This window comes from Lycium barbarum, chromosome 1 (assembly GCF_019175385.1).
Source record: "Lycium barbarum isolate Lr01 chromosome 1, ASM1917538v2, whole genome shotgun sequence".
NCBI lineage: Eukaryota > Viridiplantae > Streptophyta > Magnoliopsida > Solanales > Solanaceae > Lycium > Lycium barbarum.
This window is the reverse complement of record NC_083337.1, coordinates 159685156-159711555: the sequence shown is the minus strand read 5'-3', so window position 1 is coordinate 159711555 and position 26400 is coordinate 159685156. Positions and strand designations below refer to the sequence as shown.

Genomic DNA, 26400 nt, shown 5'->3' with positions numbered 1-26400 from the left:
GCATATATGTCAAAGACCACGTGGATATATATATATATATATATATATATATATATATATATATATATATATATATATGTGTGTGTGTGTGTGTGATTTTTTTTATTAAAATGAGTTTTAGATATAGACGATCGACAAAGGGAAAGGGAAAGGAAAATAAAGAAAATAATGGGAATCGAATTGCCACAACTACTATCGATATAAACCTTGATTAAAACTCAAAAACTATAATTTTAGACTGCTAAAACACTAGAAGTAGTTTAGTTTACTGACTAGCTAGTTATACAATAAAGATTATAAGACACGGATAATTACATGAATATTAGTGTTTTCACTTCCAATTCCAAATATCACCCTTTAGCGATACTGGGTACTGGGTGGACGGTCTATCTGCCCTTAAGTTAAATTTATTTCAAAATATTTAGCATTTTAAAAAGTAAGAATTCATTTATTACATTATTGTCAAATCTACACTTCCTTCTATAATTAGAGAAATACTATTAATTAAGAAGACGTTTAGAAGAGAAAAATAACAATTTACTTTAAAACACAAATAATATGGATAGGATGATCCATTTTATTTTATGTGAAAATATTTACTTGGGTATAAAATTTAAGTTTGTAATTTGAAACCAATCATGATATTTTTGTAATTAATAAGTATTAACATTAATGATAAAACAATAAGTCCAGAGTTAAAATGGTCCTACGGTTTTTTTTTTAAATAAGTTGAAAAGATAAAAATACTCTCTCTATCTCAATTTAAGTGTCTTAGTTTGACTGAGCACAATGTTTAAAGAATAAAAAGAGATTTTTGAATCTCGTGATCCTAAATTAAAGATGTGTGCGATGTACTAAAATATTCTTTGAATTTTGTGATTTTAAACTTGGCATATAAAATATTTAAATTATTAACTTACTATATATATATATATATATAAAAAAAAAGGATAGTCTATCAAGTATCACGTCAAAATCACATAAGACTAACTTGTACACGTGTCATGTATAATGCACAAACCAAACGACCCCTAAAAAGTACTAGGAGAGGAATAAAACTATCTAAGCTTTAAGAGGAGGAATCCAATTCGAAATGCAAAATTGTCCTTTTTAGTTGATAAGTATAATTACTAGGACTACTAAGAAGTACTTAACCACTTTAATGACACTTGTTAGGCTAAAGTAAAGCTCTTAAACACTTGTACCACCGACTCACTAACTAAAAAAACCCCAGTTTGATAGTAACTCTCACAGCCCACAAAATAAAAAACTTTCCTTTAGTTGTTGAGTTTCAAAGCTGAGAGACACTTGCTACTTGCTAGTTACACCGTTACAAAACAAGTACAGAGAAAGAAGGTGGATATCACATACCCCTTTTTTCCTTTTCACTTGCTTTGTTATAACCAGATCTCTTTAACCTTTTTCTAAGTTCTTGAAGTTGTTCTTTCAGGTACTTAGGTTGTTCTTGTTCTTTAATCTCTTTTGTACTAATTAGGCTATTCTTGATGGTATCTTGGTTTGTTTTGTACTAAAGTTCATATCTTTAGTTTGGTTTAAGAGATTCCTCTGTTTTTTTTTTTTTTTTGGATTATTGTTAATTGTCTGCCTCTTTATTTGTTATTTTTGGTGGAAATATGTGTATGAATGTTTTTTTTGTTTTTGTTTTGTGATTAATTGTTGTTGTTTTCTGTTTTAAACCAGATATGAAGTGATGGGTAACTGTTGATTTGGATAAAGTTGAGACCTTTAAGGTTCTTTCTTGTAATGGAAACTCAGAATATCTCTGAAACCCTAGTGGAGGGTTCTGTAGATTACAAGCCAGTTCAAAGTCAAAACCAAGATGGTAAAACCCTAGAAGAGTTTTCTGCTCTTTCTAGCTTAAGTGAGAGTTATGCTGGTTCTGAGTTGGTCATAGAGGTTCCATTAAGTGAATGTTATGGTGGTGAAAGTGCTAATGTGGACAAGAATATAGCAAATGGGGATGATAACGTTGAGTTGGTGGGAGTCGAGTTTGAGCAGAAGTTGGTAGATGGATATGATGAAGTTGATCCGGAGGGAGTCCTGAGGGAGGAGAAGTTAGCAAATGTGGATGACAATAATGATTTAGAGGGTGTTGAGAAGTTAGCAAATGTGGACGATAATAATGATGCAGAGGGCGTTGAGAAGTTAGCAAATGTGGATGGTAATAATGATTTAGAAGGTGTTGAGAAGTTACCAAATGTGGATGGTAATAATGCTTTAGAGGGTGTTGAGAAGTTAGCAAATGTGGATGGGAATAATGATTTAGAGGGTGTTGAGAAGTTAGCAGATGTGGATGGCAATAATGATTTAGAAGGTGTTGAGAAGTTAGCAAATGTGGATGGGAATAATGATTTAGAGGGTGTTGAGAAGTTAGCAGATGTGGATGGCGATAATGATTTAGAGGGTGTTGAGAAGTTTGCAAGTGTGGATGACAATAATGATTTAGAGGGTGTTAATACTGAGCAGAAGCTACTAGTGAATGGGCAGGGGACAGTGGAGAGTGAGAATAAGCTTGCAAATTTGCACGATTATAACGATCTTGCGGGAGTTGAGGATGAAAACAAGTTTGGAGATGTGGATGATACTATTGACTTAGAGGCACTTGGCCTGGAGAATCTGATGGAAGGAGGGACTTTGAAACATGAAACTGAAGAGTTAGGGGCAATAATTCCAGAAACTAACAAAATAAATGATGATGGTGATGTACAAGTTGCGGCATTGGATGCTGAACTTAATGAGTCTCAGGATAATGGGGTTGAGAAAGTTGGTATGGTTGATGCTGTGGAAACGATTGACACGTCAAATGTGCACTCAAATGATTCTCAGGGAAAGATAGGAGTTTCTGGAAATGGTATTTCTCTGACAGTGGATATATTTAATGAGTCCCAGGATAACGAGGTTAAGAAAGTTGGTATGATTGATGCTGTGGAAACGATTGACACGTCAAATGTGCACGCAAATGGTTCTCCGAGAAAGATAGATGTTTCTGGAGATGGTATTTCTCTGACAGTGGATGTATTTGGTCCATTGGATGGAATGTACCCAGTCCATAATTCAAGCTATAAAGATGGGCAAATGTTGGGCGTTAGTGGTTCAGATTACATGCTTTCTGTGAAAAATGAAGCGGAAGGAGATGTCAGTGATAATCAAGAACACAATTTTGCTGTGGGTGACTTAGTATGGGTAAAAATCAAGACTGACTTGTGGTGGCCGGGAATGATTTGTGATCCGCATGCATCGAAAGATGCTGGAAAGTGTGATAAAAGGAACGGTTTCTTTGTTAAGCATTTTGGTAACTCTAATTCTGTTTGGTGCCAGGCGTTCCAGTTAAAGCCCTTTATAGAGTATTTTGGACTGATGTCATGCCAGAATAAGTCTAAAAGCTTTTATGGTGCAATAGAGAAGGCTTTGGGCGAGTTTGGTAGGCGTGTAAAACAGAAGATGACCTGTTCTTGTTTTTCCAAAGAAAACCAAGTAGCTGCTCAAAATTTCCCATCAAAGGAAGACGGGAGTGGGGGTAGTGTTTTTTCGGCATCTCAATTTGAGCCTTCAAACTTTCTCGAATTCATTAGATTACGTGCTTTGGATCTTCGTAGCCCAGGTAGTATTGAGTTTACAGTTGCTGAGAATTGCCTATTGGCCTTTTACAGTTCAATAGGCCATAAGCAATTGCCTTTGTATAAACTCAGGCCAACAAATAATGTCAAAGATAATGCTACCAATGAAGATCTGGACAAGCTTTCTTCTGATGATTGTAAAATGGCTGAGATGGGGCTGTCTGACTCATGGGAATCTCCTAGAGGAATGAGAAGCATGATATCCTGTTCACAGATTGCGAATGGAAGTGCCGGCGGAAATTCTGAAAAAGGTTTTGAGTCGAGAGAGCGGAAGAAGAGCAAGTACCTGTCATATCCTTATGTAAACAGTTGGGGCCGTAAGAATTCACTTGGCCAGGGAGAAGATGAAACTGAAGATCCCGAGGAAGCTTCTCTTGGAGGAGTAAAGAGCTCTTCCAGTCCATCTATGGTATCCACTCCAATTGGTAACGGCAGCAACAAGAACTCGCTAAGGAAATCGAGGAAATCTGTTGTTGACAATGGCGTTTGTAATAATACAGATTTTACTGCTGCCTCTTCAGCAGAAATGCTCCAAGAACTCCATCTGACAGCTCTTGATTGCTTCTTTCCTAGTCAAAGCACGTGTTCCATTCCAATCCAGGATTTTTACCTAAGTTTTAGAACATTCAGAGATCCTGAAGTTCAGATGGATGAATATAAGGAAGCTACTTTAGGGTGTGAAGAAACTTTCGAGTCTGATAATATTTTGGCCTATGGAGTTAATGATCTGCAAGTAGAAGGGCCTCCTCCAAATGTTCTTCCCAAGAAGAGAGGTAGAAAGAAAAGTGAAGACAGAAATGCAACTGGTCCCAATATGAATGGCTCTGCCCTTATTGATTCTGTAGAGACCGGACCTGATGCACTCAAAAAAGGAACAGGTCGCCGAAAGAAAAAGAAGGCAGCAACTGCAGCTGATGTTCATAATGAAATTGGGGTATTGGGTGGACTACCAGACTTGAATGGAAATAACACGGGCTTGTCAGTTGAAAATATGCAGGTTATAGGTCCTGCCCCTACTCAAGGTAAACTTGAACCTAAGAGGAGGAGGAGGAAGAAGGACGAGTTGGTTTCTGGGAATCTGCCAGATGTCAGCAAAAGCAACACTGGCTCATTTCCCTTGGAAGGTAGTCCGCAACCAGTTAACATGTTGGGGGTACAGGGGGCCACTTCCCTCCTGAATGCTGAACTTTTATCTGGACAACCAAATGTCAATGTAAGTCATGCTGCATGCAGCTCATTACCCAATAATTCACAGATCACGGGTCTGGTTTCGTCTGCGAAAGCTGAAGGCAAGAAAAGGAAAAGGAAGGAGAAAACATCAAATATTCAGAATAATTCTTCAGCTCTACCAGATTTGAATGGACAGATCGCGGATCCGACCTTGAAGGGAAAGGAGTTCACAGGATTGAGTTCAATCACAGTTCAAGATAAACCCAAGCGTAAAAGGAGGAGAACTACTAAATCCGCTGCTATTGGGATACCGAATCCCAATGGAGATCATAACACTCTTCTGCTAAACTTTGCATTGGGTTCCTCAGTGCCTTCTAAAGAATATATCACTGCTTGCTTTTCCAGTTATGGTCCATTAGAGGAATCAAAAACTCAGTACCTAAATGATTCCACTGCCCAGGTCGTCTTTGTAAAGGATAGTGATGCTATAGAAGCCTTGCGGAATTTGCAAAGCAGAAACCCGTTTGGACCTGCCCTTATCAGTTATCGCCTCCGTCATGTTTCAACTTCTAATACCATGCAGGCGTCACATTCTTTTCCGCCTGCAGTTGCACTTTCTGGAGCAGTACCTTCAAATGGTGAGGGACCTGATCTTGTTGTCATAAAACAGAATCTGGAGGCAATGACAACTATGCTTGAGAAGGCTGGTGATAATATTTCCCCTGAGATGAGAGCCAAGTTGGAAAGCGAGGTGAAAGGCTTCTTGAAAAAGGTAAGCTCCATGGTTGGTTCTTCATCGTAGCTGAGATAATAAATGTTGTAGTTTCTTAGTTGGACATTTTAGCTGTGTATCTAATTAATTAGGATATTTATGTGAGGCTAGTGACTCTTGTTGAGAACCCCCTGTTTTTTCTCGTCTCCTCTGTTTATTTTCAGTAGAACTGCTAGACCTCTTTCTCTTTACTCTGTTGTAATATGGGGTTATGTGTACTTCTAACTTTCAGTCTTGTACTTTTTAGTAACCGAAATGGAGCATGGCACCGTTCTATACCCCTTGGATAGCGATTCCTAGGTTACTGTCCAATGTGTTGCTGAGCTGTTTCCTTTCTTTATTGAATGGATGTTTTACAACCTTAATGCCTAATATTTCCCAATCTGCATGGATTAAAAGGTTTATGCAGTATAAACTTAGCGAGAATGGATATACTTCAATTAATCAACTGCATCTTAATTCAAAAGCTTGGAGTTGATTATATAGATTGTCAATATCCATTTGCTCTATGCAGGTTTTGTCCTATCGAATTCAATGTTTAGAGGGTTCACCATTTACTTTTTTTTTTTCTATCTGTTGGTTGTCAACTTATCCTTCATTTGGTTTAAAACCAACTATGTGATGCTCATACATGGGAGGTTAGCAAAGGTTAGATCTATAGTACTGCAAATTCACTGTTGTTTTCGTAAATATATGAAAGTAAGCTCGTACAATCGTCCGATGGTAATCACCAATCAGTTAAGGCTTTATCTAAAAGATGGCGGTGCTTTTGACAGTGAACATACGCTCATACAGTTAAGGCGATCTGTCTCTGCTTTTGTGTGCGAGATGCGACTCATGATCCTTTCTTTCTTTCTTTCTTTCTTGATTTATTGCTTTTCTTGGGGTCCTCCGGATACCATTATCGATAGTGTTCTGCAGTGGAGTGTATGTTTCAGCTAATTCTTCTTTTTCAAATTGAAGCAGTGTTGTTGCATTCGTTGAAAATCCTGAAAGCATGGACCTTCATGTTTTCTGATGTGTCTTAATGGGATGTACAAGTACAATTATACTGCTAGATCTTTTTGGCTCTTAACACTTGACCACCACTCCCTGATCCAGGCAGCAAATTTATGTCGATAAAAGTTGAGTGCTTGATAAACGTAACATAAACATTTTACAGACAAACACATACAGCTGGTATAAGAGGGTGTTTGTATCCTTGCCTCCATTTCTTACTTATTTGGTCCTGTGCATTTAGATTGCAGCTTTCAACAATTTACCATTCATAGCTGATTCATTCTGCACGCGAATAGGATTTTTCTTTCCTAACTTTCTAGGAAGATGACAACCATTTAATACTCCCCATTGCTAATGTAGCGAAAAAATTGACAATTAGAAAGATCCATTTTTTTTTTTTTTAAATTGAGACATGAACAAACTGCAAAAATTGCAGTTCCAGGAATTGAAGGAATCATGTAAGGCTCGTGGAAGAAAGAAGCCACAGTAATTGTCCCCTCTGCTTATTTGCAAACAAAATAATGAAGTTCCACTTTAGAAGACTTTCAGCTTGAGTTATTAACTCAATCCAAGTTGGTATACTGAAAATCAGTTTGCAACCCGGTAGACAAGGAAAATAACTACTTCCCGTTGGTAAATACTTCGTGAATCACCAACGATCTAATACATAAAAGGCAAAAAAACTAATGTTCTTTTGGTTATGAATGAAAATAAAACTAACGAACATTGGGATATGGATATACTGCAAAATTGGAAGTAATAGAGCTTTAGCTTAGCGAGATGATTAATGGGTGAAGTCTTGTAAGTTGTGACTAAGACAATTAGTTTCTGAATTCCATCCGCATATAGATGATTATTCAACAATGCAGTCATCATGGGTTGTCACTTGTGTGTTCTTTTTTCATTCAATAAGTCAATAGGGAAAGTAAAACTTTGATATTCATGCAAAAAATAATATAAACTAAGGGTAAAGAGTACTTCTGTTTTCTTGATTTTAAAAGAGACAAACCTTCAAGATCCTACTTTTACTTAGATCCTCTTTCTTTACTATGAAAAGACTAATAGAAAAAATGCAACCTCTAACATGAATTTCCAAAGAAAAGAAAAAGAAATTACAAGTCTAAGTTTTTATTTCATATCTATATGAGTTGCCTATGAATTTTTTGGCCATATTGTAGCAATGGTTACCTATCGATAAAAGGTGTTTTCTAGTAGAATCATTGCAGAAGCAAAAACATTGGCTGTGAGTAAGAAATTAATTTGGCGTACAATTGAAAAAATTGATTGCTGTTTGTAACTTTCTATTTTCTATTACCAAAATGGCATACATGGAAAGTAAAAAATACCAGCAAATGGAAAGTATAATGATGTAAAGTGTAGGTTTCAATTAAGGATTTACCTTAATGTATTTATAGTATTAGTGTCTTTGAACATATGTAACAGGAAGTTGATGTTTCAATATTGGACAATTTTGGAGAAGTGTTCTGATTGTACAATGTGTTTGTGTAACACCTCGTACCTTTAACGTAAGCTTTGACTATGATTCTAGACTTAGAAATCAGATAAAGAATGTGGGAATTGGAATTTCCCTGTTCCGTTGTAGGATGGGAGTTTACGCCCATGAAAAGTGCCCGTATTTCAGTTTACGGTCCGTAATTCAAGTCGTAAACTGAAACCAAGGATTTCTGAGCATTCTGGAATTTGGCAATTGGATGTCAAATGGTTAAATACGGATCGTATTTCAAAATACGGCCCGTATTTCAAAACATATTTGGAATTTGGGAAAACTTCCTTCATGAAAGTTGTAGAGCTTTGAAATAACTTTCCAACGGTATATTATGGGGGTCAAACGGACATCTGTGCAAAGAGTTATGGCCATTTTACTGAAGAGACGCAGTGCAGTCCGTATTTCAAAATACGGCCCGTATTTTGAAATACGGCCAGTATTTAACTGGGCCGAAAATTTAATTTTTCCAGAACAGTATATATTCGTCATATCAGTTCAAATCATTATTTTTCATTCCTTCAAGACCTAGAACGATCTCCTACCCTCTTCCATCATCAAGAACACCAAGGTAAGCCTACTCTAATTATTCCAACTCAATTCTAATACCTATCCTTGTAATCTAAACAAGAAGTTATCATTCCAAAACTAGGGTTTTCAAGAAAACCCATCTTAAGGTTCAAGAATTCAAGATTTTGGAAATCTTCTTTAAAGCTCAAGTCTTTGATTCAAGTTTTGGAGCGACTAAGGTATGTAGAGTTACTATCTACGTGTGAGAACATCATTGTTCTTCCCCACGCCTCATAATCCATAAAATTATGATTCTCTACTAAAACTAGGGTTTCAATACCATGCTCATGATAACCCTAGGTCCATGTCCATGATTATATTATGTATGAATTGTTATAATTCCATCATTGAGTTCTTAATATTTCTTTATGATTATTGAGAATCCGTCCGTAATCTATGAAAACGCATATCTTGTATTCCATGGGTTCTTGCATGCATGTATTTGACTAAGAATGATTGTTTCATGAATATCCTACATGTCTACAAGTTTTCATGCAACTGTATTATATAATTACTTTCATGCTATGATACAAGATACATACATACTAAATACAAGTTATTTCATGAAACCATGTTTACAAGTTATTTCATGAAACCATGTTTACAAGTTATTTCGTGAAATCATGATTACAAGACAAGTGCAAGTTAATTCACGAAAATCATGGGCTTCTTAGCCAACTATTTTATGTTCATGTTTTTGGGAGTTGCACGAATTACCGAGAAGGCTCAGATAGCCTGAAACTACGTAGCCACCGTAGGACAAGGATCGCTCCGCCCAGTTAGGACGATACCTTAATTTTACACTGAATGAATCCATCAGGCACGTTACCACCTTATACCCTGGCAAGGTATAGGGGCTCTGCTGGTCCGGCGAGATACCAGACTCCACGTATCCACGTGGTGGTATCATGTGTCGGTTTATGAAATGCTCTCCCTACTTATCATGTTTTACTTATGTTATATATATATATATATATATATATATATATATATATATATATATGTACTCATGCTCATATTCATGTCTAGGTTTTCAGTTTCAGTTCTTATCATGTTATTCCATGTCCCATGTTGTTTCTTTCAGTTGCTTTACATACCAGTACATTCAATGTGCTGACGTCCCCTTTTATTGCTCGGGGGCCTGCATTTCACGATGCAGGTACGGATTTACAGGACGACGCTTCTGCTCATTAGGATTTGCACGTACCAGCTTTTTGGTGAGCCCCATCTCATTCGGGGTTTAGGCATTATCTTTCTTTATCTAGTTTTGCATCGAAAGGTATGCTGGGGGCCTTGTCCCAACAAGTATGTTACGTGTTTTTCAGACTCATGTTAGAGGTTTCATAGACAAGACAAGTGTCATGTTAGACTTCCACATATGGTAGCCGGTTTGACTCATTTATGATATTGTTCGCATTCATGACTTAATCAAGTATTTAGGTTTAATATTATGACTTACTATATTTTATAAAAGCTCATCATGTACGTCACGTTATATTTCCGCTCATGTATGCCTCATGATGGTTTAGCAAGCCATGTGATTCGCTCGGTCACATGCAGTCAGGCACCGAGTGCCGTGTTACGCCTAGGTCATGGTTTGGGGCGTGACAGTTTGATAGGGGAGTACATGAACCGGGTTGGTTCGTATTTTTTAAACACCAAACCAAACCAATTGTGTCGGGTTTTAAAATTTATACACCAAACCAAATCAATAAAATTCGGGTTTTTCAACCTCGGGTTTTCTCGGATTGTTCGATTTTCTCGGGGCTTTCGGGGGTTTTTTTTTTTAATAGTCTTGATACAAAACATATAACGTTTACTTCAAATATTTCTTTAGTCCTAGTAAGATACAATTATATAATTAAGGTGTTTCTTAAGAAAATAACACAAAATGTGAGAAGAGTGATGACATTGTATTAAAATATTCAACAAAAGCTAATATAATCGATTAAAATAAATATTGCTAATTAACAAGCCATAAAAGAAAATGACCATAATCTAAAAATACTAAGTCATGCTAAAATAAGTATTAATTACATGACAAAGAAAAAAACTTAAGTTATGTATTTTTACTCTCTAAATCAATTATGCAAAACTAAAGAATAGATATCCAACATTATTGTCATTCCTAGTGGTAAATTGAATTTCTTTTGTTAGGATTAGTGTTGAGTTGATTTTGGTTTGGACTTTATTTGAGTTACTAACATCCATAGGATGTAAAACTTATTGACATTCAAAATTCTAAGTTCAAGCTTAAACAATATGATAATAGATAAAAAATTACGAAAAAATTTAAGAAATATTTATAAATTACTTTACAAATAAATATTTTTATGTATAAAATATTTTCAAATTTGAATACATGTAATGTCGGGTTGGTTTGGTTTGGTTTGACTTTTTTTAGTTAAAACCAAACCAAACCAATTATGGTCGGGTTTTTTTTTCCAACACCAAACCAAGTCAAACCAAATCACTAGTCGGGTCTTTTTCTCGGTTTGACTCGGTTTATCGATTTGGTGCGGTTTGTCGGTTTACTTTGTACACCCCTAGTGTTTGAATAGTCTCGCCCTTCTTTAAGTTTTGTTTTAGTGAAATTGCACCACGGCCTCTTCAACCCATAAAAAGAAACTATAGAAAAAATATTTACAATAAACTTCATCAGAAAACTCATTGATAAATTTTTCACTTCGTAATTTCTTTCTCTTTCATAGATAGAACTTTTCAAACAAACATTAGAAAATACACGGAAGATTTCATCATGTCCTTATGTGGACTGCTTTTTGATAATGTAGAAATAGCCTAAATTATTGTCATGAAATTTTAAATTTCACCATTAAAATTCGATGATGAAGTTCTGGAATTTTAATTATAAAATTTTAAATTTTATGATAATGATTTTCTTAATTGCGAGAACAGAAAGCGACTATTTATGAATTCCACTCCTTTTACAGCACAGTACTGGTCCAAAGTTTCGAATTAATAATTGATTCACCAAACAAAGAGACGTAAGCACATAAATAAAGATGATACTAAATTATTGCTAGTACATTCTCCCGTATCCAAGTACTAAGCACATTTTTTGACTAGAGACAATAATAGACTACTCCTATAATAAAGTGGAGAACAATGTTCAAAAAACAAAAACAAAAAAGAAAAAAAGAAGTGGAGAACAATATAATATCTTCCTCGATATCTGATGAAATCCAACAAGCCTACAACTTTGAATTCCACAAGCCTAGCATTAGTTATATACTGCTAGGCTGCTAGCTGACCAGGATTTGCAAAATTACAAATGGGAATAACTAAAGACTTGTGAATATGTAACAACAAAAGAACAAATCATGGTCGAATTTGAACAGCTAATACAATATCCATTCACACTCAACATGTTAATTACTTTAATTAAACTAGGGAAAATCCTTCACAAAAAGACATGTTGAGTACAAAATCAGTACACCATTGCATCAGAGGAATTTAGGTAGAGGTAGGGGATAATTCATGAGGCCTAATAATTCCTTAATTATGCCTGAGATAAACTCAACAACTCATGATACAGCAACATGAGATTACAACCCAAATTAGAAGTGGTTACTAAAGCAAAAGTGACTTAACTTAGACTAATGACAATTGAACCAACATCTACTAATAATCTCTATTGCGTGACAAACTTTCACTGAATTCCATGTCATCGATACCACTAGACTATAAGTCTTGCTGATTTAATTCAAACTAATGGATTCGTCGCAGATGAACCATAACCATTATTCATCAATCCAGTCCAAGATCCTAGCCCTCCATTGAGATACCCAAAAGTTTCTTTATTTCCAATTCCAGCATTAGAGCAGCCTTGGTCATGCCATTCAAGTGACAAAATATTGGGATTTGGCTTCACATCCATTGTTATATTTTGTCCCTCACAATTTATAGTCCCAAAGTTGTTCCCATCCATGGGCAATCCAAATGTGGAGCACATTCCACCATGAAAATTTGGTCCATTGATTCCAGCATTATCCATCTCACCATATCCGTTGATCATTCTAGCATCGACATTCCCAATAAAATCTTGATTTTTTAAAGTAGTCCCCATCAAAGCTTCATACTTGCTCTCCATAAAATCAATAGGTGCATGGTTTTCATGAAGCATGAAACTAGGATTATTAATATTGTTATTTCCCATGAAGTTGTTGAAGTGGGAAAATGCCATTTCAGGGTAATTAGAAATAGAAGATGAATTAGATGATCCAGCATTATGGTAATTAGGTATTTGGTGAGGGGCATTAGTGTCATTAGACTGTTTCTTGGAAGAAACTTTTTTGTTCTTCCTACATCCACCACCCACAGGGATATTCCTTAGAGTTCCCCCTTTAGTCCAGTACCTTCTGCAAGATTTACAGAAATACCTTGGCTGAGAAAGGCTGTAATTGTTGTAGTAACAGAATTTTGTGTGTGTTGAGTCACAACGAGGGCAATTCAGAGGTTGGTCATGTTGGGGTCTTAGTTTTCTTTCTATTAAAGGCCTTGAACATGTGAAAATGTCACCTGATGGCGAAGAAGAAGAATCGAATTCAGTTTCCTCGTGAATTGTGTCCTGAAATTGGAAACAAGTAAAAGTTAGTTAGTGGGAACTTGTCAGCTAACTCATAGCTAGAATGATTCGCGTGAATTTCTCTAGACATTCCTTTAGATTTTACGTACAACTTTTGAGGAACTCCATTCATTATTAAAAAAAAAAACTCTATCATATCCCTCTATTGAGCATGTTCAGCTTCCAAAATTCCTGGAGTCCTACGCTACGGCATTATCACAGAAAGAAAACATGGCTAGTAGATAACAATTTGGTTCTATTTTAATATAAAAGAAATATGCGCTCCTCTCCAACGAGGCAAGTGGCTTTCCGCTCCTTATTTTATTTATTAGTCTGATTTCCCGACTATTTGATCCCCTTGTTGACCAAGCAAGGTCGCACTGAGACTGAGAACACCAACGGAACACTCTCTTACCCCCACTGACCAGCTAGTGTGCAATGAAATCATGCAATAAAAAGATGAAACATACTTGATCGAGCTCTATAATGTTCATATTTTTCAAAAATGTTATTGTATTTATATTGAATTCTCCAAAATATACAGACTTTTAAATGATCTAACATGCACATACCTGCATTTTGAAGAGTCCGAACAATATAATTTAAGCCTTTAAGTTCCAAACATGACTGACTACGAAAGAATTAAGCTCTGAGGGTGGAAAAATATACACGGTCCTTGTACGCACATTGGTATTTCTTGTTACTTATTGCCTTCGTTTCAATTTATGTGAGAGAATTTGAATAGACACAAAGTAGAATAAAGAAAAGACTTTTGAAAAATGTTCATAAGTGTATCATAATATATATGTAATTGCAAAACTTTTTAAACTTGTAGTCTTAAACATGTTATATAGCATTTGTGTGGCTATAAATTCCTTTTATTAAGGATAAAATCTAAGTTAAATTATTTCCAAATTTAAAAAACTACTCTTTCCATTTCAATTTGAAACAGCGGGAGTACCATTTTTTTTTTTGGTAGCATACTAAAAAGAAAAAGTTGCCACTTACAACTGGGAACGACCGATGGAGTAATAGTACTAGGTAGAAAGTGCAAATCACATCATATGTAGAAGACTAATCACTAACGCCTAAGCTTAACGAAAATGTGACAACATTCGATCAGCATACAAACCTGTAGCCAGTTGGATGAATCCATGCAGACTTGCAAAGAAGTAATCCCCATTACTACACTCTTTTCAACTTGATAAAAAAAGGGACAAACTTTCAGCAATAATACGTAACCAAATTCTTTCAAAGCTCCTTTAATGCTTCTTGTTTATGTGGTTATATATGTCTCTCTGGATAATCCAAAAGGATAGTGAGAATGAAGGAACAATGAGTTGCAATGGAATGAAAAAATGAGGGCTGAGAACGTGAATATGAAGGAAGCAAAAGGCCTATGTGGTGGGGACATGGACTTGGAGCTATGGCTTCTTGCTATTACTGTCGGTGAATGTGGGCCTGGCTACTGTCGGCCCGCTGTCTACTGATTGAATAGGGCCCACACTGGTTATCCTTGACTGCATCACTAGAGGAGAATTGGACGGCTACGATTTTGTAAACTTTGGATTTCGGGGGGAAGGAAGAGGAGGATACATCTAAGGGTCATTCGCACAAATGTCTTCGGTGGTCTTTAGTTTTTGTCCTTCAACAATTTTTGTCCGATATAAATTAAATTACGGTAGGCATAGATATCGTTTAGCTTCGGCACATATATCATAACATCCACATAAGTTACGTCGGGCAAAATTAAAACTTTCAATATCCAACATTATCGGGAAAAAAATGAAAAACATAAATTTAGATTTCGCTCCGTAAGCGTTTAGCTTCGGCATACTCATAACATCCACATAAGTTATGTCGGAAAAGAAAATACTTTCTAGACTCGATATATTCTGAAGAATACTACACAATTTATACCGCATAACGTAGTTCCTACAAAACTTATGCCTAGTGAGGCAAAAGTTCAGTTTTCGAAGATAAAAATGTTACAGAACTTAAGGTGAGCGAAATTTATCTGAATATTTTCATTACATAAACAGCATGGGCAACAATTAAAGACCACAGGTGTGAGGGCGAAAAAATTAAAGACCAATGCGTTTGAAGGGCAATCCGTGGAAAAACTTCTACAGCTAAGGTAACCATGGGCGGAGCCTCCTTAGGCGAATGGTGGTCAGGTGCACACTCTTCGCCGGAAAATTACGTGGTGTACACAGATTAAGTATTAGCGATTATGACTATATATTTAATTTTGCATATTCTTAATACAAGTGAGAATAAAATTTGCACATCGTCCCTCAAATTTCTGAATCCGCCACTGAAGGTAACACGTAAATGAGAATATTTGGGTCCTCGATAAAGAGTAAAGAGGAAGGGGCCAGGGTGCTAACAAATGGGCTTGAAAACCGAAACGACACTCCAAATTGTGGACCCGAATTGGAACTGGGGGCCCAAATGGACAGCATGGACCCCTCTGTCCTTGTGCTCTTACAAGCAAGGTATATATTCTCGTATGACGTGTCTCTTCTGCTGACACAGGCGTAGTCTCGTTAGAGTTAACGACGTTTCCCTAATTTACATCATTTAAGTAACTCAAACTGAAATGAGATACTGCGTGTTATATATGTTCAATTTATATAATTATTAGGGTTCACTCTACAAGATCTTAATTCTCTTTATGGGAAAACATTAGTTTAGTATCACTAATTCTTTTCTAGCAGTAGCGCATTGCATCCGACGCTTTAAAGATTTTAGCATGATCGTCCAAGTGATATTTCTATATTATTGTTCATTTGTTCTAGATTTTATAAGGGATTACATACGTTTATCCATTTATTCAACCAATGTGAGACTTAATTGACACCCTCCCACATGTCCAGGACTAGATAAATGGACCGCGCATTACATAATATTTGGTTCTAACATTTTTTTTTAAATAACTCTAGTGTCCGAGCCAGCTTACACACACCTCAACTAGTTCTACAGAATACCTGCTACCTCCATCAACAATAGATACCAGATAACTCTAATACAGAGGTTTAACATTGAGACACAATAACAAGGATTTGTTTAGTGCACGAAGAAGTCAAGATGATTCAACATATTATGGATATACATAAAAAATATTAACCTATCTACACGGTGTAATTTCACTGTGTAGTGATACGATTTGTACAACTAGAGCATGAACGACAAAACACGAGTCTAATATTCAACAAGCGTAGCTCTGCCTAATGAGTCTGGCTACGATATTATAGGAAAAAAATAAATATTGAGCTTAACTCAATTTCAAGTTCTCCCAACTACGTGGGACTTAACAATTATCATTGTACCTCGCTATTCAATAATTCAAATGATCCACGCATGAAATTTAGCGCGCGGCTAAGATAGAAGGTAAGTTTTTATAAAAACAGATTAAAAGTAACATGCATGGTGATAAGGACGATATTATTTCCTTTGTGCTTTCCAAAAAGATAAATAAATGGTTCCTAAGCCGTCCACCCTTTAGCTTGGATTTTAGAACCCAGAATTGGGAGGAAAGTGCTTTGAAAAGCTATGGGAATAATTAGTTCATCTTTTACATTTAATATTACCGAAGCACTGAAAAGAAATTTTCCATGTTACTTTCTTTCTTTTTTCTACCAAATGACAAAAAGAGAGAACCATCATCTTTTTTTCTTCAACTTGGAGCTAGAAAAGATCACTTCATCACAAGTTAGTATTTTATCAGCAGGACCAATTTCATCATCACTTTGTCCCTTTTTTCTTCTTTGTAAATAAAAAGAGAAAATTCCCAAAGTAGGGTTCTCAAACTTTTGCGATCAAATTTTTGTTTGAAAATCGAGGAGGGGGAAAAGCAAAAGAAAATCCAGCATCGATCGTAAAATCCGCTAAAGTCCTAATAATAAGAGGACCAAAGGTAAAAAGAAACAAATACCAAAAGTTTTAGCCATCTTTAGATATATAACGTGTGAGACACTCCTAGAATATTTAACAAAGTTGGAAGTACAAATGACATAATCATGAAGATGCTCAAAACAACACCTGACAGTTTTTCTTAAAGACAATGTTTATTGTTTTACGATTAATCATAAGGCGTTATTTATTCACAGTTCATGAGTTACCGAAATAGGGCCAGTCATAAGTAACTGCTTTCAGACACAATGATTAATCTTCAAAAAACAAGAAGAAATAGAGAAGGAAAAATCATTTAGTGGTGATTGCTGGAGCATATAAAGTTACTCAAGATTTGATTTTACGTATGCATGTGTAGTTTGTTATCACACATACAACGGATGTTGGATTATAATTGGGTATTACTTCCTCGGTTTCATTTTATGTGTTTTAGCTTGATCATACACAAAGTTTAAAAAAGTAATTAAAATGACTTTTGAATTTTGTAGTCTTAAATTAAGAATATGTATGTAATGTACCAAATATCATATTGAACGTTGAGCACTTCAGTATGACATGTGAGATAATAAGATAAAAGTAAGACTTCATATGAAAGTGACATTCTTTTTGAAACATTGAAATATAGGAAGCAACACTTATGACATATATAGAAGAAAAGAAAAGAAATAGACCTAAAATGTTATATTTTAAAAAATATAGTATGAGATCCAAGTATGAGAAGTCAGTAGCTGCAAATCGACTTCTTCAACATTTATGCATGGAAAATAAATATAAATAGAGTTAAATATACATTTCAGATTTCACACACTCATCAATGAACCCAAAATGTATAAATTTTGGATTCAATTCATCATTGATGTTAAAACCCATAACATACATGGGTTTAGTCTTTAGACGCTCAAAATATGTTTTATCAAAATGTTGCAGGCATTGGATATATAAGTCTTCCAAGATCTGTCAATATTCTTCTTCTGTTTAAATTAGGAAGCATTCTTTTTGTGCCCTCACATTATTCAGTACGGAGTAATTATTTGTTCTTCATTCCTTCCTTTACAGCAAAGGAATTGGTTGGAAAATAACCAAACTTTTTCTTGAATTAATTGTTAAATAGCGCTTCAAGAATTTCCGTATATATTACATGAATCTTGACGCTTCTTATTCCATTGACAACAGTAATTTAAGCTCAAACTAGGTAAAAGGAGAGTTTACGAATATTATACTAGCTAGTACGCATTAATCGAAACTTTTGATATTGAAGCAGCCCCAACAGTTGTTCTCTTTTCATTTATAGTATCATAGCTTACATTCAACTTTTGAGTTTGAAAACCTTATCTCTACTGAAGTACCTAAGAAGCGGAGCTAAAGTTCTTGCTACGGCCTACGGCTCAGTAGCTTTAGCTAAAATCTTATAGTATGTTTTAAGATATCTATTAATAATGTATAAATAATTTATTGAGATCTCAGTATATATAGTTTTAGCTAAAATCTTAAATTTTGTGTTAAGAAATCTATTGAAAATTTATAAATAATTTATCAAGAACCAATAAGTTGCATTTTATAGAATCGAAAACTCATAAAGTTCTACCGAAGTGCCCTCCTAATTATATATTTCCCAAAAGTTTTAGATAGATCAGCTGTAACTTTAAAATGAAATGATTTCATCTACCTTTCTTCTTATGCAAGATTGTCGTTGCATGGCAAGCAAGATAAAAGAGAATGAAAGAAAAAGGAAGAGAATATATTATCAAGAACCAGGTTGCAAGCTTGTCATGACATGGAAGGACCATATATGCATGTGAAATATCCACTAATATATCATCTCATCATAATACTACGTGCATGTCTCTTTAAATTTTGAACTTGTGTTGGCTCGTCGAATCTTAAAAAGAATGGACGTGGTTTAGTTTGGGACCATGTTCCTTGCCAACACACAAGTCTTAAGATTTTTATTCTTATTCCTTGAATCTTTTGATAGATCAGGTTGCTTTCTTAATTTCACCCTACTTCTGATACTCATTATTGTTACATATTATTAGGGTAAATACGTTCAGGACCAAATTAAGTATTTAATCATCATAAATACTATAAACTAAAGTGAAAATATAGACCATTTAATCATAATTAAGTAATTAACGAGTGTACTAAAGACATTTATAACGAATTTAATGTAAACATTATGTGCAAATAAGTTTTTTGTTTAAGACATACGTTAAGACCGTATAATTTCCAAGGGAGTTCAAAACCTTAGAAATCAGGATGGATGTAGAGTTGCCACGTAAGGTTCGCATGGAACTAATACTTTTGACGGATATAAAATTATGTGTAGAAATTTATTAAAATTATAATAATTATAGGTCTGAACTCATAATTTAAAAAATACTACTAAGAACCTTAAAGGATGAACCCTTAAAATTTTAATAAAAATATATGCCTCTGTTAAAAATCCCAAATTTCTTAACAAACACATAACAAATGAGTCGCCACAAATGGTTGCTACAGAAAACCATATTTCTTGTAGTGAAGATATTGTAGCAGATGAAGAAAAGTAAAATGAGGACACCTCGTAACAAGTGCAGTCAAGGCGTCTATGCTTAGGAGTATACATAGTCCGATCCCACTCTATGAGTATAAAATGTGGCCCAGATGACCTGGAAAGAGTGCTATTAAGATTTGGTGTTGAAGATAATAATATTACTAGTATTATATAGATATTTTTATATTCGTCATTGACAGTGTCACTAAAAGTAGTTAGTAAGTAATACTGTATATAATATGATCAGTGTGGAATATTGTATAAATGCTAAAATATAGCCTGCAGATACGTGGCAAAGTAGTATTGGAACACTTGACAGGAGAAGATATATCACTATAAGTTGACTCATTTAATTGAGATGAAGAACTCCGGTGGTGACCGGAGTTAATCTATCAAAAGCAGTGGCACCGGGTCATTAATGAAAGAGTAACGTTGCATGACCAGTTGTATACGGAGCAGACGTTACGATTCAGCATTAAACCATAATTATTAGCCTTCATTGCTATTAATCAAAATGTAATCATAGCTTAAGAAGAGGGTTATTTGTACTATAAAAAGAAGATGAAGAATCCTGAAAAAGGATCATCGAATACAACAGTCTATACTTTACTTTTCCAAGCTCTACTTACAAAAATTTACTTTCTTTAGTCATTCTTTTTAGGGCTTGGCATAAATACCGAAAATTGAAAAACCGGACTAAACCGAACCGAACTTCAAAAAATCAAAACTGAAAGAACCGAACCGAACTAGTTTGGTTCGGTGTCCACCTTCAAAAAATCGAAACCGAAATAGCCAAACCGAAGAACCGAACGCACACCGAAATTTAATACATTACCCAAAAATATTAAAATAGTCCAGGCCCATTAAGTTTAAGCAAAAAAAAATCCAATTGTAACAAGCCCTCTTTTGCTTTTGTATCCCTAATTTTCCACTTCAGTTGAGAAAATCAAATATCCTTAACAAAGGAAGGTGACTACGATGTGTCTTTAGAATTAATGTATATCATTTATGTGTTTCTTAGTTATTCTTACTGTATGTATATAACACCTAGTACTCCTATATCATGGTTATGATTTTCTGTTCTTGTATCCTGTTTGTTTGATTTTGATTTCAATTTATGAGTTTTATGTTTTATTGCTTTTGAGAATATGAATTAGTGTAAATGGAATCGCTTCTAATATCATATCAAAAAAAATCGAATTGAAAAAACTGAAACCGAACCGAACTTCAAAAAACCGAAACCGAAAGAACCGAACCGAACTAGTTTGGTTCGGTGTTCGGTGTCCACCTTCAAAAAATCGAAACCGAAATAGACAAACCGAAGTTTGATAAAACCGAACCGAAGAACCGAACACCCACACCTAGTTCTTTTAGCTCCGGAATACTGCTGTAGCTTTAATATCATCACATCGGATAAAGCTCATCAAAGGACTTTACTCTGAGGACAAATCAAGCTCAAGCTTAATCACTCAATTATTATTTGTTTCAGTCATTTTATGTGCTTGATCTAACGTCCATTCCTATTATTTTGTTATTTAATCTTCAATTATGAAACAAATCACGTATCATTTAAACCCCTAAATAAATTTAATTGTTCCCTCTATTTTTGACGCATCCTGTAATTGCAATTATCTTGTCTTGTTCTCCAAAAAGCTCCAAAAACAATAGAATATTGAATGCTAAGAGAATAGTTCTGATATCTGACCAAAAATAGTCTAAACAAATCCTACAATAAGTATTTATAATGGTCCGAGTCATGAGAATTAAGATGACAAAACTTTCATCGTCGGCACTGTTATACGAATTGTCAAAAGATATATGGTCCGTCAAATTTCCTCTTCAGCCTACAAATTGCTTTCTTCAATCTTTCTATGCTTTCTATTCGACGGATCGTAAAATATTATACAGTCCGTATAAATGCTCCGTAGAATTTCCCTTGGCTGAGTTACACATTGTTACTGATTGACGGTGGGTTTCATGGTCCGTCAAATAGTCTGCCACCCGTCGTTTTGCTCGGTGAAATTTCTTTTGGTTGACAGGTACACTGTGACAAGTCTCCAGCACATTTGACGTCTCGCAGAATGATCTGCGGTTCATCTTTTGGTCCATCAAATTGTCTGTTCAGTTACTTGTCATTTTTTTACTTCTTTTTGCAATCTTTTCACGTAATTCTCCAACTTTCGCCATACAGACACTAAATACCTGAACCACAACAAAAACCACATCAAAACGACACAAACTTGCTTGAAAACAAGTAAAACTCTTTGTTAAAAGCATCAAATATGCTGAAATTACGCGGCACATCAGTTATGACACACCAAGAAGAAGCATTGATTTTGATTCAGATTTGGAAAGGACAGATATCAGGGTCAACATGAAAGGTCCCGATACAGACCCGAACGAAGCCGGGGCGGACATTATGAGAGACCGGTTCCAGATAGGAAAGGTGAATCTAGTTAGAATAAACGCGAATTGCAGCCTAAGGTGGCAACAGTAGACTCGGTCACGAATAAAATCGAGAACCCGAGGATGTCAGAATATAATTTTAACATTGATCTAGTAGAGCTGATTGTGACGATAGATAAAATCGATGGTGCAAAATGACCTAGGACGATGTGAACGGACCCAAGCCAGAGGGATATGAATCTATTTTGCGATTATCATGGGACTCATGGTCATCGGACAGTTGATTGCCGACACCTTAGAGACGTAGTTGCTCAGCCGTTAAAGGATGGCTACTTAAGAGAATTCTTAAGTGACAGGGCTAAGACTAATTACAGGAAGCACAGGGATGTGGTTAAGTAAGAACATTCAAGTTGAGCCTCGTCATGTAATCAATATAATAATTGATGGGCCCAGAGAATCTGAAGCAATATCAAAGAAGGAACAAGCTGCCCCTTCGGAACGGAAGTAGGAAAAAAGGTACACCTAGTGTTGGGTTGTCTCCGGAGCTCAGGCTTAGAATTTGCATATTTTTGTTAAAAAATATTGATTGTTTCGATTGGTCAGGTTCGGATGAGGGAGAACCTTCGCCAGAAAGAATACTTTCAATAGTGAGGACGGAAGTGCTCAAATAGGAAATTAATGAGTTGAAAAAGGAAGTTGTAGAGGATAAACACTCAGAACATTTTGCCTCGCCCAAATGATTTGGTGGTTTCTGCGTTGATCAATGGTATTGTGATCTCTGGAACGGCGGTAACATCGAGGAGCATAAGGAATCTTATTCAGCGGGATTTTGTAGAACAGTTAACGAAAATGGGAAACATGGAGCTGTCTGAACGGGGAATTATTAGCTTATTTCAGTCTGGAGTTGTGGAATTAGTGGTAGCCACCTCCGGTGGAGAAAGAAAGGTAGAATTTCGAGTAATCGACGATGATGAGGGTTTCAAGGCTATATTAGAGAAGTCATGGATTCAAGACTCAAACATTGTTGTGTCGGTGTCACGCAAGCGATTGGAATTTCCAGATTCAAAGAGAGTATTTCATGTTCCGGCAAGCAGCTTTATTGAATGGAATGACCGGCAGCGAAACCTTTAGGGATAAAAAAAAATTGGTTGCAAAAAACGCATAGGCGTCCTTGGGCCAAAATCGCATAGAGGTAAGTTTAAAATGAACTACAGTCAAATCTCTCTATAACATCTTTGGGTCCGAAATTTTTCAGTTGTTATAGAGGATTGTTGTTACACACGTATAACGGCATTGACAATTAAATAATATTTCGTTGTTATAGGCAAAAAATATGCATAAAATCTAATTTACATTTTTAATTGCCAAATTCTAAGCTTAATCACATCTTGTATAACGAAGGAAAATCATTTAACGATGAATATATATATATAATATTTGTTATTGTAATAGTTTATTAAATGATCAAATATTTGGTCAAAATCTCTACACTTATTATTGATAATCATAGATATTTCATTTTTATAAAGATGGTTAATTATTTTATTACCATAAAAAGAAGATAGCTGTTATATGGGGGGTAATTTTACAAAGAGCGTACTGTTATAAAGTTGGTTGTTATTGTTATAAGTGAAATGTTATTATAGAGAAGTAAAATATAACATAAAAAATCGGTTCCAAAAAAAAGTTGGTTGTTATAGAGAGGTGTTGTTATATGCGGGTGCCATTATAGAGAGGTCTGGCTGTATTTTATAATAAATGTTGTAGGAACAAAAGAGGTGGACCCAGGAACACAGCCCAGCAAAAGACAAACCCCAAAGGAAAAATAGGGATCAAAGGCCGATTCTGGAGCACTTCACAATTAAAACGGAGAAAGATGGACCCGGAAGCTAAGGAAGAACATAGTAATGATTCGGAGATCCAAGAGAACCATGTGCTGCACTCTTTTTTCCTTCGACCAATTTTCATCCTTAAAAAATTGAAGAAGGGTTTTTCCGGCAAGGTTTTTAACAAGTCAACAACAAGCATGTTACTCCCGATGATGATTGAAAGGTTTAGTTTGATGAAAATTTTGAGAAAAGCTTCCATGAAGAATGGCTACAAAAGAACCATGTGTTGCACTCTTTTTTTCTTTGACCGGTTTTCATCCCTAAAAAATTAAAGAAGGGGTTTTCTGGCAAGGTTTTTAACGAGGCAGCAACAAGCGTGTTACTCCGGATGATGATTGTTTACACCCAATTTTGTCCCGCCTCTCCTCCGAAATACATATTTGCGCTTCTAATATTAAAAAATAAATAAAATAAATAAATAAATAAACAAAAAAAAAATATATAATAATAAAAAATAATAAATAAATAAATAAATAAATAATAATATATATTATGTTTACTATAGTTATTAGTCTCTTATCAATAACGACGTTTTATTATTCTGTTACAACTATTATTATTATCATTATTATTAATATTAATAACTATTATTATTATTCTTAAATTATCATTATTACTAATTGTCATTATTATTATTATTGTTAATTACTAATCACTATTATCAGCGTTATTTTTGTTATCAATTATTAATCATCATTATCATCGTTATTTTATTATTAATTATTGTCATTGTTTTATCAATAATTGTTATTTATTTATTATTATCATCATCATTATTATTATTATTATCATTATTATCTTATTATTACCACTATTATTGTTATTATTATTAATTTATTAACGTTTTGTCACTATCAATAATTGTTATTTATTATTGTTATCTTGTTATTAATTATTATCATCTTTATTATTATTATTATTAATTATTATCATTTTAATTATCAATGTTTGTTATCTACTATTATTATTATATCTATTATTATTTTTATCGCCATTATCATTATTACCATTATCATTATTGTTATCATTATTAGCAGTACTATTACCGCTAGTCATTCGCTACGGCTATTTAGTATTATTGAAACTGGCATTTCTCGGCATTTTATCAACTCCCGCATGCACATCGCATTTATTTTCGCGCATTTAAAATGATAGCTTCATTTATCGTTAAAATTTTTTATTGCACGGTCAGTGCAACAACATATAATTTATTATCCGGGTCTTTTTACAATTACACATTTTTTCGTACCAGGTGATATTCTGGCACCCTTAGTACATCGTTAATCAAAATGGGTCTTTTATTCAAATTTCGAAGACGAACTATTTCTTGCACTCGGTCCGCATTTTGACTTATCGGACTCCAAATCAAAGCCCGATTGACTCCTGATATTTTTTGGACTAGTCCATATCCCTTATCTCAATTTTTGGAATAATCCGTATTTTAATTTATTAGCCTATTCTTTTAATACCCGGTCTAAAAATTGACCCAGTCCACAAATGGACCAGGCCCGATCCATTTTCGTTCAAAATAAGGGAAAAGGGTTTCCCTTATTCCCTTCATTATCGTCTCCGCCTCTTTCCTTCTTCTCCGTCGCCACCCACTTCCTCACCACCGCCTCCATCTCCGCCGACATCATCAACACCCTCACTCGTCATCAACACCCCCCACTCACCATCGACACCACGCATCCACACCCAACATCTCTGTCACACCCACGCTCCCCATCGACACCCCACTCACCTCCGACATCTCTGTCACAACCACGCCTCTGACACCCACGTTACCCCTGTCACACCCACGTTACCCCTGTTCCCCACGCCTTTGTCCCCTCTCCTCTCAAACTCAAACCCTAAATCAGCCTATAAGTATTCATTTTTATCATCCAGTAAAGGGGGGGATTTTTTTTTGGATTCAGCAAATTCCCAAATAGCCGATTTTCTTTCAGTTCAAGAAACCCCCTGTGAAATATTTTGTTTAGTTGTCACAATATCGCAAAGATATTGAATCAAAATACTCAAACGATTTTTCGTCTGTTCTGTGTTTGTTGCGAATCCGAGTTTCGCAACCTTGAATTGAAGTGTTCGAGTAGCTATCAAGACCCGCGCCTCACTTCGCTGCACCTGAAGAAGGTCAGTAAACATCCATTCTTTATATATCTATCGGTGAATTAAATGCTCTCTGTTATCTTATGTGTTTATATGTTCATATACCCATTATTTAGTTGACGGGTTAGTCTAATAGTTGTTAATGGTGATGGACGTTATGTTGGTTTCTGTTTGGATTAGGCTTGTGAAGTTCGTATAAGTCCAGGATATAAACTAGTCGTTTAGCTTGGCCTTGATGTGAGTTAGCATACAAGTTAGTTTTGTTTCAGTTGGGTTTAAGTTGGCAAATCAGATTGAGACTAATGACAATTAT

The 26400-nt window shown here is 35.1% G+C and overlaps 2 protein-coding genes across 4 annotated transcripts; one reads left to right on the top strand and one right to left on the bottom strand.

Moving 5' to 3' along the window:
* The first annotated feature begins 1182 nt into the window (after nucleotides 1-1182).
* Nucleotides 1183-5858, top strand: LOC132601401 (uncharacterized). Of its 3 annotated transcripts, none has more exons than XM_060314494.1 (2): nucleotides 1183-1458; nucleotides 1702-5858. In XM_060314494.1, exon 2 carries the CDS (start codon nucleotides 1765-1767, stop codon nucleotides 5608-5610), a length of 3846 nt encoding a protein of 1281 aa, XP_060170477.1. In that variant the 5' UTR covers nucleotides 1183-1458; nucleotides 1702-1764; the 3' UTR covers nucleotides 5611-5858. The 3 variants fall into 3 exon arrangements, with proteins under 3 accessions (XP_060170477.1, XP_060170474.1, XP_060170470.1); XM_060314491.1 differs by having other exon boundaries at nucleotides 1184-1356; XM_060314487.1 differs by having other exon boundaries at nucleotides 1184-1450.
* Nucleotides 5859-12042: 6184 nt separating this feature from the next.
* Nucleotides 12043-14604, bottom strand: LOC132601396 (dof zinc finger protein DOF5.6-like). The gene is made up of 2 exons (XM_060314483.1): nucleotides 14371-14604; nucleotides 12043-13241 (listed from the first exon to the last, which is right to left on the bottom strand). Exons 1-2 carry the CDS (start codon nucleotides 14419-14421, stop codon nucleotides 12378-12380), a joined length of 915 nt encoding a protein of 304 aa, XP_060170466.1. The 5' UTR covers nucleotides 14422-14604; the 3' UTR covers nucleotides 12043-12377.
* Between the last annotated feature and the right edge of the window lie 11796 nt (nucleotides 14605-26400).